The 16562-nt window shown below is 44.1% G+C and overlaps 1 protein-coding gene across 6 annotated transcripts in view; it reads right to left on the reverse strand.

Moving 5' to 3' along the window:
- DIAPH2 (diaphanous related formin 2) overlaps nt 1–16562 on the reverse strand; it is a 1499255-nt gene that overhangs the window by 593874 nt on the left and 888819 nt on the right. For all 6 annotated transcript variants that reach the window (XM_033944799.1, XM_033944798.1, XM_033944797.1 and 3 more), the window contains one exon: nt 15086–15215. In XM_033944799.1, the coding sequence (XP_033800690.1) occupies nt 15086–15215 (130 nt within the window). The remainder of the gene's footprint in view (nt 1–15085; nt 15216–16562) is intronic.

Here is a 16562-nt window from a genome sequence, read left to right on the forward strand (position 1 = left end):
GCATTTTTAAACAGCAGACATATTATGCAGCACTCAAAGACATCTGTAGTGAGTTAATTTTCATATTCATTGTAGCATTCCAGCAGCTATTGAACAGATACGGTGCAGTCATATTGATTTGAATTCTGCTGGTCTCCCATTTAGAAAAGTGAATTTTTTATGAGTTTTTACAAAAGTTATAGCCATACATATATATTTCATTCAATAATCATTGCTATCTTTCTTGAATAAATACCATTATGCACATATTCAGATGATCTTATATTTATGAGAATGAGAAAAACACATTTGGTTTGTGAAACATTTGGTAAATAATGAAAAAGTGAAGTAAAATCATCATATTTTTGGATAAAATGAAGAGTTCTATAGCTTTTAGTCTATCTATGAATATCTTTGTAGGGTATTTCTTAAGTTTTGATTTGTTGAATATTTTATTATAAGTAGCATATACCAGGGGTGACCTTGATCCTCGAAAACCACAAAACAGTCAGGTTTTCCACAATTAATATGTATGATATCTATTTGAATGCACTATGGAAATCCTGAAACCCAACTCTGTGTATATACACACAAAGGAACATAGTAAATGACAGTAGATAAAGACCTGCATAGTTCACCCAGTCTGACCAACAATCTGTACGGTCTCCAGTCACCCATACTTAAATTGTGAATGTGAAGTCCCCACCATTCCAACCAAAGAGGCAGTCAAACAAGACGGGAATGATATGTGGTTATAACCAAGACTCATTTTTTACAATATTCAGCTTACCAGTCAAGATGTCTTCCTCTACCCCCCCCCCCCCCAAGATGCACAACAATCTCACTCAGAACATGCAACAAAGTGATGTACAATAATGGAGGTTCCAAAGTTTCACCTATCTTTTGCCATTTGTGGGACACAGACTGTAGAAAACACACCCATACCCACAAGCATATAAACACATATAGTAATCTTATGGTGTTAAGTCAATGAAGTTAACATATGCAAGAACAATTGATTTTTAAATTTCATGCCTCTTTTTCAAGGCCATGCTGTGTGCCTACTTGGATCTGGTTGCTAGATGTGTTATACACCCCTTGCTAATCTGTGCTCAAAATGAGTTACAATTACATATACACCTACATTTTGCATATTCTTCAGAAGGAATTTCCTTTTGAAAAGGAGTTTGCAATTCTAGGGGAATAAAACAGCTCTAGGACTACAAAATCTGAAGGAAGACTCATTATTACCATTGGAGAGGGAAGGTGTGTACTGCTAGTGGGACTACATGATTATTTGTAAAGTGAATCTCCTTGTGAAGATTTCTCTTCAAAATACTTCTAGTCTACACAGTGCTGGTAAGATTGTGCCTGCATATGTTATATATATATATATATATATATATATATCCGGAAGCAAGTATTCAGAAGATAATGTACAGAGACTGGAAAATAAAACCACCATACATTTATTTATTTATTTAATTCATTTTCTATCCCATCCTTCCCAAAGCGCTAAGAACGGGTTATTAACTTCACGGATTTCACACTGCCCTTTTTTATGCAAAATGAGAAGGACAATTCTGAAATAGCACAGTTACTTACCGTAACAGGTGTTATCCAGGGACAGCAGGCAGATGTTCTTGACTGATGGGTGACGGCACCGACGGAGCCCCGATACGGACAATTTTAGAGTGATTGCACTCTAAGAACTTGGAAAGTTCTAGTAGGCCGCACCGCGCACGCGCGAGTGCCTTCCCGCCTGACAGAGGCGCGCGGTCCCCAGTTAGGATAAGCCAGCTAAGAAGCCAACCCGGGGAGGTGGGTGGGACGCAAGAATATCTGCCTGCTGTCCCTGGATAACACCTGTTACGGTAAGTAACTGTGCTTTATCCCAGGACAAGCAGGCAGCATATTCTTGACTGATGGGTGACCTCCAAGCTAACAAAAAGAGGGATGGTGGGAAGGTTGGCCATTAGGAAAACAAATTTTGCAAAACAGATTGGCCGAAGTGTCCATCCCGTCTGGAGAAAGCATCCAGACAATAATGAGATGTAAAAGTATGAACTGAGGACCAAGTAGCAGCCTTGCAGATTTCCTCAATAGGCGTGGAGCGGAGGAGAGCCACAGATGCTGCCATAGCTCGAACTCTATGGGCCGTGACAGAACCTTCCAGTGTCAGTCCGGTCTGAGCATAACAGAAAGAAATGCACGCTGCCAACCAATTAGACAACGTACGTTTAGAAACAGGACGTCCCAATTTATTCGGGAGTTGGGGAGCTGATCTGTGGGGCTTAGTACGCTCTAAATAGTAAGCCAGAGCCCGCTTACAGTCCAAAGTATGCAGAGCTTGTTCTCCAGAATGAGAGTGAGGTTTCGGAAAGAAGACAGGCAGAACAATGGATTGGTTGAGATGGAATTCCGAGACAACCTTAGGGAGAAACTTTGGATGTGTACGCAGAACCACCTTGTCATGATGAAAGACTGTAAAAGGTGGATCAGCAACTAGTGCATGTAGCTCACTGACCCTCCTGGCAGAGGTAAGAGCAATAAGGAAAAGTACCTTCCAAGTGAGAAACTTGACAGGATCGGTAGCCAAAGGTTCAAAAGGAGGCTTCATTAAGGCGGAAAGAACCACATTGAAATCCCAGATTACCGGAGGGGCTTTGAGAGGTGGTTTCACATTGAAAAGACCCCGCATGAATCTGGACACCAAGGGATGAGCCGAGAGAAGTTTTCCATGAACTGGCTCATGAAAAGCAGCAATAGCACTTGGTGGACTCTGATGGAAGTAGACTTGAGGCCAGAGTCAGACAAAGAAAGAAGATAATCCAATAAGGTCTCCACTGCAAGGGAAGTGGGATCATGATGATGAAGAAGACACCAGGAAGAAAACCGTGTCCACTTCTGATGGTAAGATTGCAGAGTGGCCGGTTTCCTGGAGGCATCCAGAATGGAACGAACGGGCTGAGACAAAAGAGTATCATGAGAAGTCAGCCCGAGAGAAACCAAGCTGTCAGGTGCAGAGACGGAAGGTTGGGATGCAAAAGGGTCTCCTGATGTTGCGTAAGCAGAGAAGGAAACAGTGTAAGAAGGAAAGGCTCCCTGGAACTGAGTTGAAGTAGAAGGGAGAACCAATGTTGCCTGGGCCACCGTGGAGCAATCAGAATCATGGTGGCTCGTTCCCTCTTGAGCTTGAACAAGGTTCGTAACATGAGAGGCAGAGGAGGGAAAGCGTACAGGAACAGATTGGACCAAATGAGGAGAAATGCATCCGCTGCCATACGGTGAGGGGAGTAGAGTCTGGAGCAGAATAGGGGAGCTGGTGATTGTGAGGAGCTACAAAGAGGTCTATCTGAGGAGTGCCCCACTGAGCGAAGATGGACTGAAGAGTTAAAGGATCGAGTGTCCACTCGTGAGGCTGGAGAATTCTACTGAGCTTGTCCGCTAAGGAATTCTGTTCTCCCTGAATGTAGATAGCTTTCAGGAATAGTTGGTGATCTGTGGCCCAAGCCCAAATCTTCTGGGCTTCCTGGCACAAGAGGCGAGAGCCTGTCCCACCCTGCTTGTTGATGTAGTACATCGCAACTTGATTGTCTGTGCACAGCAGGAGGACCTGAGGAAAGAGAAGATGTTGGAAGGCCTTGAGGGCATAAAACATCGCTTTGAGTTCCAGGAAATTGATGTGATGTTTCATTTCCTGGGCTGTCCAAAGTCCTTGAGTTTGGAATTCGTTCAAATGAGCTCCCCAGGCATAAGGGGAGGCGTCGGTGGTGATGACAAGTTGATGAGGAGGTAGATGAAACAGAAGACCTCTGGAAAGATTTGAGGATATCAACCACCATTGTAGAGACTGACGAAGAGATGATGTCACAGATATGTGTCATGAGCAAGGATCCGTCGCTTGGGACCACTGGGTAGCTAGAGTCCATTGAGGAGTGCTCAGGTGAAGACGTGCGAGGGGTGTGACATGAACTGTGGAGGCCATGTGACCCAAGAGTATCATCATTTGCTTGGCAGAGATGGAACGTTGTGGAAGCACCTGCTGACATAGAGATTGAAGAGTTTGAAGACGGTTGGATGGCAGGAATGCTCTCATGAGGACTGTGTCCAGCACCGCTCCAATGAATTGAAGTCTCTGAGTGGGGATGAGATGAGATTTGGGTAGATTGATCTCGAACCCCAGAAGCTGTAGAAACAGGATGGTTTGGTTGGTGGCCAGGAGCACTGTTTGAGATGAATTGGCCTTGATTAACCAATCGTCCAGATAAGGAAAGACTTGAAGGTGGTGAGAGCATAGAAAGGCAGCCACCACAATCAGACATTTGGTGAACACTCTTGGAGAGGAGGCAAGACTGAAGGGCAGCACCTTGTGTTGGTAATGACAATGATTGATCATGAAGGGGAGGTACTGTCTGGAGGCCAGATTGACCGGAATGTGAGTGTATGCCTCTTTGAGATCAAGGGAGCATAGCCAGTCGCTTTGATGGAGAAGAGGATAAAGAGTTGCCAGAGAAAGCATCTTGAATTTCTCCTTGACCAAGCATTTGTTGAGATCGTGAAGATCTAGGATGGGTCTGAGATCCCCTGTTTTTTTGGGGACCAGAAAATAACGGGAGTAGAATCCCTGCCCCTTCTGATCTAGAGGAACTTCCTCTATGGCGTTCAGGAGGAGGAGGGATTGAACCTCCTGAAGAAGGAGAGAAGACTGAGAGGTGTTCAAAGCAGACTCTCTTGGCAGACTTTGTGCAGGACGTGTCTGAAAGTTGAGAGAGTAGCCGTGGCGGATGATGTTGAGGACCCACTGATCCGATGTGATGTTCTCCCAACGGCTGGTGTAACAAGAAAGACGTCCTCCTATGGGTCGAGGGAGATTGGCAGATGGTGGAATACTGGCTATGCTTTGGAGAACCACGTCAAAAGGGTTGGGTAGACTTTTGTGGTGGAGGAGGCTTCACCTGTTGCTGCTGGGCTGGCCTAGGTGGTTGTCGCTGTTGCTGACGCTGACGTCTAGGCTGTTGAGTAGCCGGTGGCAAGGGACGGGCAGCATAGCGGCGCTGGTAGGCAGATTGTTGGCGAAAAGGCCGAGCAGGTGGAGTCTTTTTCTTAGTCTTCAGGAGAGTATCCCACCGAGTCTCATGGGCAGACAGCTTTTGTGTAGTGGAATCCATGGACTCTCCGAAGAGCTCATCACCCAAGCAGGGAGCATTTGCTAGGCGGTCCTGATGATTTACATCGAGCTCTGAGACTCTGAGTCATGCCAACCGACGCATGGCAACAGACATAGCCGTGGCCCTAGAAGTCAATTCAAATGTGTCATAAATTGACCGAACTAGGAACTTGCGTAACTGGAGAAGAGAAGAAGAGCAGGCATGAAATGCAGATTTCTTGCGGTCAGGGAGGTACTTTCAAAAGCAGCCATGTTTTGAATGAGGTGCTTTAAATAAAATGAAAAATGAATAGCGTAGTTCCCTGACCTATTGGCTAACATGGAATTCTGATATAAATGTTTGCCAAATTTGTCCATGGCTTTTCCTTCTCTGCCAGGAGGGACTGTGGCATACACACTAGCTCCCGTTGATTTCTTAAGTGTGGATTCCACCAAAAGAGACTCATGCGGGAGCTGAGGTTTGTCAAAACCAGGGATAGGGATAACCTTGTATAAGGAATCCAATTTACGAGGAGATCCCGGTACAGTCAGGGAGTCTCTAAATTTTTATAAAAAGTCTCTCTTAAGATGTCATGGAGAGGAAGTTTGAGAAATTCCCTTGGAGGCTGGTCAAAGTCCAGAGCATCAAGGAATGCCTTGGATTTCTTCGACTCAGCCTCCAAGGGAATAGAAAGATATTCACACATCTCTTTTAACAAAGAGGTAAAAGATGTGGAATCCTGCTTAGAAGAGGGATCAGCAACAAGATGATCCTCTTCATCAGAGGAACACTCACCCTCAGACAGAAAGGGCTCTTCAGAGTCACCCCACAAATCAGGGTCCCGAATCTGAGAGCCACGGTCTCGAGACTCCGGAGTGGAGGGTTCCAGGTGTCGGGTTTTGCGCACCGACTTACCCGACCTCATAGACACGGTACCAGGAGATGTGACATGCTGCGTCAGTACCGAAGTCTGCACCACCTGGTGTTGAGCTCTCGGTTCCGGTGCTAAGATTGGCATCGAAGTCGAGGAAGCAGTGTGAACCGGTACCGACAAAGTGGATGCCGATAAAGGAGGGCGCTCCACTGTCGGTACCGGTGGCTCAGACCGGACCGGGACTGGAAGGCTCGGTGTCAAAAGTGAGGGAAGGAGTTGTTGCAACTGCTTCTTAAGTTGCACTTGCAGGACAGCAGCAATCCGCTCGTCTAGCGAAGGCACCGGTACTGCCTTTTTCTTCTGCGGTACCTGTGGTGCCGCTCTACGCTCCAAGGATGAGGAACCCGATGTCGAGGGGCTCACCTCAATAGGAGCGGAGCGCTTCCGTGGGCGCCTCGAGGTCGGCAGGATTGGACTCGCTGCTACTGAGACCGGAGGACGCTCCAACGGAGATGGCTTCTTAGCCGGCTTACCTGAGTGTTGCGACGCCGGCGCGGTGTTGCGCGGCGTCGACGAAGTGGGTGCCAACTGAGGTGGTGCCGATGCCGGTGTCGATGTCGCAGGGTCAGACATATCGGCACCGAAAAGCAAACTTTGTTGGATTTGTCGGTTTTTTAATGTACGTTTTTTCAAAGTGGCACAGCAGGTGCAGGTAGAAGCCTGATGCTCTGGACCCAGGCACTGTAAGCACCAATTGTGCGGGTCCGTAAGAGAGATAGGCCATGCACACCGCTGGCACTTTTTAAAACCTGGCTGGGGGGGCATGAAAGGAAAAACGGCTTCTGCCAAATCGAAGGCCGAGGCCTCTATGGCGGCAGTAGGCCCCGCCGGGGCAAAACCAACAAAATGAAGAAAAAAGAAAAAAACTTTTTTTTTTTTTAAAGAAAATAATAAAAGAAAAAAAGGAAATATAATTTCCAAAAAGATTTCGCGAGCGGGAAGGCGACAGAAAAAAATCTTTTCAACAGCCGTTGAAAAGTGTGACTTCTTAGCTCCGCGGAAATTAAGAAACTGGGGACCGCGCGCCTCTGTCGGGCGGGAAGGCACTCGCGCGTGCGCGGTGCGGCCTACTAGAACTTTCCAAGTTCTTAGAGTGCAATCACTCTAAAATTGTCCGTACCGGGGCTCCGTCGGTGCCGTCACCCATCAGTCAAGAATATGCTGCCTGCTTGTCCTGGGATAAACATTTTTACATTGTTTCATGTGTCTACCAGCTGTAAGGTCTTTGATAATTACCTCCTGTGAGGGCAATTTTGTATAGGATTTTCTGTGTAAATCCTCCTATTTTACATATGGAAAAAAAAATTGCCTGGAAAATTATGCATGCTTTTAGGCATACTGCTTGTAGGCAGTCCTGGGGGCATAATTTAGGCACAGCAAAGATAGAACTGTGATATACAGCAAATTTTATAATTTACACCTTTTTCAGAACTGTTATATATTAAAGTATGGACATCTGTGTGCCATTGGGGCTGGTAAGAGATACCCATTATATAAAAGTACATATGCAAAACCCTGTTAATTGAAACAATGTATGAGATGCCTAGAAAAGTTCAGAGACTCTCAAACATCCATTATGAGATCATTTTTATTTTTTATCCCTCCTCCTAGCTGTGCTAATCTTATATGTTTATCTATCCTATAACTATTGTATTTCTTCCCATTCTTCCCTCCATGTTCCTGTTCGTTATCCCACATTGGAAATTTATGTCTTATGTGTTGTTTTGTATTTTATATACTTGTACTGTTTTAACCTGTATTTTATATATACGTGTACTTTACCTAGAAATTCATTGATAGGCAATTATATCAAATTTTAATAAAACTTGAAACTTGACTCACATAGTGACCAAAATAGTTATGTTCTTAACAACTGCATTCTTTCATTGTGTTAGGGATGAAATATTTAACAAAATTCACAGATTCGACTAACGATCCAAGATAGCCGCTAATGCCTGACTGCTACTGAACGCTGCTGATTACCTCTCAGTTATTCTTCAATCTTGACTCGGGAAACTTTGGCGGATGCCGAAGAGACGAGCAATAGCGCCAGTGGAGCCTCCTGACGCTCAGAAGCCCCTCTTGCGACGATTGATGAGCTCCCCAGAAGACTACAGCAAGAACCTTTACTGTCGGAGAATCGCCCGCTGGAGATGCTACCGGGGAGTAATACGGCAGTATCTGTCCCAGGGCTAGATGTTACCTTGAGCCCTGACATGAGAGTGTCTCCCATGCAGCTGAAACCACAGAGAGCCAGTTCACCACGAGAAGAGAACACACCCGGAGAGGAAGTGCTCTCGACTCCTGAGGCCGGTTTGTTGGTGAACTTGGTGCTGGAGACCTCTTGGTATGAGTTGACTCCCGGAGTTGAACCTGTGGCTGGAACATCATAAGCAAGGGAAAAGATAGCCGTTTGCGAGATAAAATTGCCAGTTGCTTTTTCATTAACTATGCCAAGTTCCCTTTTCAAGCCTACACCAGGAGGTAACATTGGAAGCTATATTGGATCTAGTTGTAAACTTAAGAAATTCCTTCACTCCACATATAAAAACTTTGGAAAAAGAAGTGAATATTCATAAAGAAGAGATTAACACCTTAAAAATGAATTGATAAAGAAGGTATAACATTAAAACAAAATCAAGATTTAATTGCTAAAGATAACATTATTCTGCGGAGGAAGTTTGAGACTCTTGAAAACCATAATAGAATTAATAATCAACGGTTAATAAATTTCCCAAGATTTTCTCAACACCACCCAGAGAAATGGTAAAATGATATTTTCTCAAGATCTTGAAAATTCCTGAGTAATCTTTGCCCCCTCTTACACGGGCATATTATTTGCCAATATTGAATCAAAACCAAGATGAAGAATTAAATATACAAAGAGAAGCTCCATTAGATATTTCTACACTATTGGAAACCTCTGACCATGATATAGTTTCTCCGGTCACTCTTTTAATTACAGTGGCATTATCTCCAGACAGAGACTAGTTGTTGAATTTGTTTTTCAAAAACAGAAGGAAAAATTATTGGGATTGAATATTCAAGTTTTCCCTAATGTTTCGAAGGAAACTAAAATAAGACATCGTCCGTTTCTTTTGTTAAAACCTGGAGTGACCCAGATTGGAGGAATCTTTTTCCTCTGCTATCTATGTAAATGCATAGTTAGATATAAATCCTTAAAATATGTTTTCTTCGATCCGAGTCAATTAACATCGTTTTTATCTAAAAAACGAGCGGAAAATGAAGGAATTACAACAATAACTACTCATGAATGAATTTTTGGTTTCTTGCCTAGCAGCGGACATTTAATTTCCTTTTATTAAATGTAAATCCTGGTTTCCATTACTCAATAATTCTTGGATCTGATTGTGGACTTGAGTGTGTTTGACAATTATAACTAAGGGCTCCTTTAACGAAGGTGCGCTAAGCATTTTAGCGCATGCACCGGATCAGCGCACATTATAGCATGTGCTAGCCTAAAATCTACCGCCTGCTCAAAAGGAAGCGGTAGCGGCTAGCGTGCGCGGCAATTTAGCACGCATTATTCCGCACATTAAGGCCCTAACACACCTTCGTAAAAGGAGCCCTAAGTTTTTAGTTTTTTTTGTTGTGTGCTTAATTGCAATTCTTTATTATGTTTATTTGTTTAATCACACTATCTATACAAGATCTATATGCTTGGAAATGTAATGAAAATTTTAATATATAAATAATTTTTTAAAAATAATTCACAGATTCAAAGGAATTTGATAACAGCAATGTGAATGGGATTCATCCCAGGAAATTGAGGGAGCTCAGAGAGGTTCTGGCGGGTCCTATTAAAGATTTGTTCAACAAATCTTTGGAAACGGGAGTAGTTTCTGGGGATTACAGATGAGCGGATGTGGTCCCTATTCACAAAATTGTTCACAGAGATGAAGTGGGAAACTATAGGCTGGTAAGCCTCACTTTGGTTAATGGAAAAATAATGGAAGCACTGCTGAAACAAAGGATAGTGAAATTCCTAGAAAAAGGGTTACAGGATCCGAGGCAACATGGTTTTACTAAAGGTAAATCGTGCTAAACAAATCTGATTCAATTCTCTGGTCACCCAATCAAAAAATTCAATCAAGGGCATATGCTAGATGTAATTTACTTAGATTTCAGCAAAGCCTTTGACATGGTTCCTCATAGAAGGCTCTTGAACAAAAACTGTGACTGAGTTCAAAGAAGTGTGGGATGAACACAGAGGATCTAGAATCAGAAAATAATATTAAATATTGAACTTAGGCTTGCACGGTCTGTATCTGTATATGGCCGTTTGGAGGAGGATGGGCTGGAGAGGATTCAGTGGCTGGGAGGGTTTAGATGGGCTGGAGCAGGTTTTAACAGAGATTTCAGCAGTTGGAACCCAAGCACAGTACCGGGTAGAGCTTTGGATTCTTGCCCAGAAATAGCTAAGAAGAAAAATAAATTTAAATTGAATCAGGTTGGGCAGATGGATGGACCATTCGGGTCTTTATCTGCCGTCATCTACTATGTTACTATGTTTTTTGACGGGCTGAAGTTAGGACCCAAAGTGGTGAACTGGATTAGAAACTGGTTGACGGACAAATGCCAGAGGGTGGTTGTTAATGGAATTTGCTTGGAGGAGGGAAAGGTGAGTAGTGGAGTGATCCTGTTCAGTATATTTGTGAATGACATTGCCGAAGGGTTAGAAAGAAAAGTTTAGCTTTTTGCAGATGATATCAAGATTTGTAACAGAGTAGACACCAAGGAGGGAGTGGAAAACATGAAAAAGGATATGCAAAAGTTAGAGAAATAGTCTAATATCCGGAAATAAAATTAAATGCAAAGAAGTGCAGAGTAATGCATTTGGGGATTAGAAATTGGAAGGAGCCATATGTGCTGGGAGGTGAGAGACTGATATGCACGGCTGGGGAGAGGGACCTTGGGATGATAGTGTCTGAAGATCTAAAGGTGAAGAAACAGTGTGACAAGGCGGTGGCTGTTGCCAGAAGGATGCTAGGCTGTATAGAGAGAGGCATGACCAGTAGAAGGAAGAAGGTGTTGAAGCTCCTGTACAAATTGATGGTGAAGCCCCATTTGGAATATTGTGTTCAATTTTGGAGACATAAAAAGACTTGAACCGGTCCAGAGGAAGGCAACAAAAATGGTAGGAGGTTTGCGCCAGAAGATGTATGAGGAGAGACTAGAAGCCCTGAATATGTATACCCTAGAGCAGGGATAGGGAACTCCGGTCCTCGAGAGCCGTATTCCAGTTGGGTTTTCAGGACTTCCCCAATGAAAATGCATGAGATCTATTTGCATGCACTGCTTTCAATGCATATTAATTGGGAAATCCTGAAAACCCGACTGGAATACGTCTCTCGAGGACCGGATTTCCCTACCCCTGCCCTAGAGGAAAGGAGGGACAGGGGAGATATGATTCAGACGTTCAAATACTTGAAAGGTATTAACGTAGAATAAAATCTATTCCAGAGAAAGGAAAACAGTAAAACCAGAGGGCATACTTTGAGGGTGAGGGGTGGTAGACTCAAGAGTAATGTTAGGAATTTTTTCATTACGGAGAGGGTGGTTAATGCGTGGAATGTGCTCCTGAGGGAGGTGGTGGAGAAGAAAACGATGACAGATTTCAAACAAGCGTGGGATGAACACAGAGGATCTCTAATCAGAAAATAATGGGTATACTAAGGCCAGTACTGGGGAAGCTTGTACAGTCTGTATCTCGTATATGGACATTCAGTTGAGGAAGGGCTGGGGAAGGCTTCAATGGCTAGGATGGTTAAGATGGGCTGGAGTGAGCCTTGATGGAGACTCCAATATGGCCCAGAAATATCTAAGAGAAAGGACCATTTAAATTAAATTATTAATTTATGGAGCATGTATGGTTGGGCAGACTGAATGGACCATTCATGTCTTTATCTGCCGTCATTTACTATGTTACTATGAAATTGGGCTAAGTTGATCTGAACTGGGGAAAAACTCTCTCCATTCTAATTGAAGCATTCAGTACCCACATAACAGCAGTGATTTAAGAAAGCTAAAACTTACATCAGAAGATGGGAAAATATGATCTTTTAGACATAATCAATGGCAGGGTGGGATCCCAGGCCAGAGCACCTCCCTCCTCCAGGCAGTGGGAAAGTGCGTAGATCGATTGTGGGGTTGCGGGCTGCCTTCGCGTGGCAATCGTTTCTGCTTGACTCCTGCTCCGGAACAGAATTTGACATCAAAGAGGGTGGGAGTTGCCGCAGTAAACAGCTGCACACAGGCAGACCACAGACTCGTGACCACTCCAGCATCCCAGAGCTCCCTGCACCCGGGGTAGACTACTCTCCCCCCCCCCCCCCATGCCCTTGGAACACCAAAGAACTAATTATTTAGACCCTGGAGCAGGTATCAGCAACCACAGTTTGAGGACCTCAACCTAGTTGGGTTTTCAATATTTCCACAATGACTGTGCATGATATCTATTTGAATACAATGGAAGCAGTACATGCAAATCAATCTTATGCATATTCATTGTGGAAATTTTGTAAACCCCAACTGGAATGTGGCTCTCAAGGACTGTTGTTGTCCATCCCTTCCCTAGAGGATTTGGAAAGCTAACTAATGCATGCAAGAGGATGAGGGGGGAAAAAAAATCTGTATTGTTCAACAAAGTCACAGCCATCATTATCTGTGCAGTAGTATTAACATGCCTGCTGTTTGCTAAGAGATTGACAAAAATGTGCTAACACTTGCATTATTCTTAACAAGTACATACTGTAGTATGTATTGTGAAAACACTATTAAAACATTAAGAAACGCAAATGATGCTGCATCAGCATGATAACTAACAGGAAAAAAAAAGATGTTATTTACAAAACACATCTCAGCAAAGAGTAAATAGAAAATTTCAAAGAGTGTTGCTGAGTGTCTTCATTTGGATTGCACTCGTTGGATTACAATTTGCTTTTTATATAAGTGGCTCTGTAATTCTCAATGAAGGCAAATTTCAAAGCCATAGTTATGGGTAAACTGGGGCTTTATTTGTAGAAAGGACTCATTACAAAATTGCCTGCCAAAATACGTATGCAGCTCTATATACAATACATACGAGACAATATTCAGAGCAATTCAAGTAGCAGGAGAGGCTCCTATCAACTTCAGCAGCTTGGATCACCCAACAGTTGAAACTCAGCAGCACTTAACCATGCAGTGCCACTGAATATCGGCTCTGATTGACCACATTTAAAGTGGACAGGTCAGGGACAGTATAAAAGGTAGAGTTAGGGTGGAGCCCTCAGTTATGCATATGCCAGCATTATTCAGTGCTCGCACTCACATAGCTAACCGAGTAAATTTAGGACAGCTTCAAAGTGGGCCTTGCTCTTTCCCCCACTGGACCAAGGATCACTGACCAAGAACTATTTTCAGTTTTTTGGATCATTTTTTTTATTTATAATCTAAGGGTACTGCAATGGGGTTCACTATAGCTCTATCATTAGCCTGTTTTTTATACTGTATAGACAAATTTGAGAATGATTATATTTACGCTTCTCATTATTTTTGTCATATTTTGCTTTCAAATTGCTTCACAGATTATGTCTTTTTTTTATGTGGATGGGAGAAGAAGATGAATTACGTGAGTTTTTAAGATAGGTAAACAACTCCAATATTCAGTTTACAGTGGAAATTAGTCGGGATGCAATCTCATTTTTGGATAGCATATAATTTGGGATGATTCAATTCCTATATATATCTAAAGCAAACAGATTGCAATACACTATTACATTAAATAAGTCACCATATATACCATTTAAGAAATAATGTTCTAGTAGGATAGTTTCTGGGACTCTGGAGATCATGTTCTTCAGTTAGTAACTTTAAAAATCAAGCCAATGTTTTAAGCCATAGATTTATCCAACGGGGTTGATATTGTATCATTAAGAAAGCATAGAAACAAGCTCTATATGACCAGAGGCTACATAATCCTTCTCTGTCCCTGCCCCTATCCTACCTCCATGTCTCCATCTGCCCTTTTTCTAGCATTGTCCCTCAGTGTTCTAATCTCCTCCATTTTCCAGCATTGCCTTTATGTTCCACTGTTCCTACCCTCTCCCTGTCTTCCATTGACAATCTGCATCCCTGATCCTACGATGCCTCATGGCCCCAAATCTCTCTTCTATGTTCTTATCTCTCCCCATGTTCAGCTTTTCCCTGTCTCTTCCCTTCTTCTAAAGATCCCCTCCCCACAACCCATCTCACCTCAAGACCACATATCTTCCAGGCCTGCCCTCCCCCAATGCTGCCATCTTTTCCTCCTCCTCCAGTCCCTTTCTTTCCTCTCCACCTGCTCTTCCCCATCCCTGTGTTCCTCCTTACTACTCCAGCAGCAGCAATTGCATGTAATCTTCCCCGCAGTTCCTTTTTAAATGCCCCTTAAGTCTGGTGGTCCAGCGGTGTATGGGTCGGCAGGAGCATGCTTTCTGTGCTGCTGACTGGGCCTGCCCTGCTTTCTGAATGGTTGCAGTCAGTTCTCACTGCCCACAGTCAGTTCTCACTGCCCACGTCTCCCTTTGATGTCACTTCATAGCCAGGTATGATCCGGCAATGAATATATTGTCTAATTCAGCCTTTATCAGTCTTAGCCAGTATCCATGGTAATTAAAAAATGCTGACCACTGCAAGATGAACATTAGTATAAACTGAATAGAACCAAACAATAAAAGAAGACCATTTAGCTCTCCATGGGAACTTAAGATCCATGATAAATTATATCACAGCTTACAAGAGAAAGCATCTTTAGCACCTCTAATAGCCAAGATCAAAGTTCTCCATATATAGTATTTTCACTGTTGAATGAACCTTCCCTTTGATTTTTTTCCAAGCGAATACAAAGTAATGAAAAGAAAACATAATATCATGAAGAATACAGTATTACAATTTCAAATGTTCTGGTTTGGGATTTTTTTGGAACATCCTAGTCTACAGCAGGAACAAACTTTTAGGGGGGTTCCTTCTCTGTGCTTACCTTTACTTGCACTCTCAACATGTTCTAGTTCTTCTGGGAATTTCAAGATATCCCGATATTTCTCTTCACATATTTCCGCAAGGAAATGTAAGAGAGTTGTCTTCTGATCAGATGATTTTGTATCTCTAATCTACAAAATAAGTAGAGGAAAATGTTTGCACTGAATACAGCTCTGGAAAAAAGCTTCCTTTCATATTATATTCTTATTTTTAATTATATACATACTCCTCTGAATTTGAAAGATACTATCCAGATTAAAGTCACTCTGAAGAAACTGGGACCTTCCACCATGTAAAGCATCTAAAATAATAAAGAGCTAGCCGCGCATGCGCAGTCCTATTTGCGTGTTCCGTGCGCTTTAGGTCTGTGGCCGCAGGACTGCGCATGCGCGAGTCCCCAGCCTTACTTCTCTCTGACTACGGACCCACAAAGCCACCACCGCGACTCCTCTCTCATCTTCCGACGCAACTGCAGCTCATGAGAGGAGCCGCGGGGGCGCCTTTGAAAACGGCTCCCTTCTCTGAGTGCCCACCCCCTCCTCCTTTTTTTGCGATCCATCGAGCGGCTCCCCAGCCTTCTTCCACCACCTACCGAGCCCCCAGCCCTGTTTTCAGCTCCTCCTGCACGGGCCCAAAACAAAAAAGGAGCCGTGACCCCTCCCGCAACAACCGCTACCGCTCCTGTTCTTCCCCTCCCTCCAGTCACCGCTGCCATTCCTATTTAAAACGGCCTGCTGAGGTTCGCGGCCGGCTGTAGCGAACCTCGCAAGCCGCTCTCCACATAGTAGCACGTTCCCTCTGACGCGATCGCGTCAGAGGGAACATGCTACTGAGGTGAACAGCGGCCTGCGAGGTTCGCTACAGCCGGCCGCGAACCTCAGCAGGCCGTTTTAAATAGGAATGGCAGCGGTGACTGGAGGGAGGGGAAGAGGAAAAAGAAGGGCCATGGAGCAGGCAAGAAAGGGGGCTGTTTTGGTGGGAGGGTTGTGCAGATAGCAATCATGGGGGGGAACAAAAAGGTGCCATGGAGCAGGTAGGCATTGCAGAACAGGGGGGAGGGAAAGGAGGCTGCTTTGGAGGGAGAGGTGTGCTGGGGGCAGGGGGCCATGGAGCAGTTAGGCATTGCAGAACAGGGGGAGAGGGAAAGGGGGCTGCTTTGGCAAGCAGGGGAGCCAGGGAGACAGACAGAAAGAAAGACGGACAGACAGGGGACCAGGGAGAGACACAGACACAAATAATGACAGACAGACAGCGTCCAAGGAGAGAGAGACAAATAAAAAAAAAACCCAGACATACAGACATCTATTCTGGGCGGTGGGAGGAAGGCAGTATGGAGTGCTGCTGGGAGGAGGGCTTCGAGCCACACAAGACTGTCCCCAAAGCCCCTGCGGAGAGTTGGGCCAACCTCTCCTTCCTCACCGACGCCGAAGAAGCTGCAGGCCCCGCTCCCTGTCACGCTCTGAGCACTCACGATTGGC

The sequence above is a fragment of the Geotrypetes seraphini genome, chromosome 5, assembly GCF_902459505.1.
Source record: "Geotrypetes seraphini chromosome 5, aGeoSer1.1, whole genome shotgun sequence".
NCBI classification, from domain to species: Eukaryota; Metazoa; Chordata; class Amphibia; order Gymnophiona; family Dermophiidae; genus Geotrypetes; species Geotrypetes seraphini.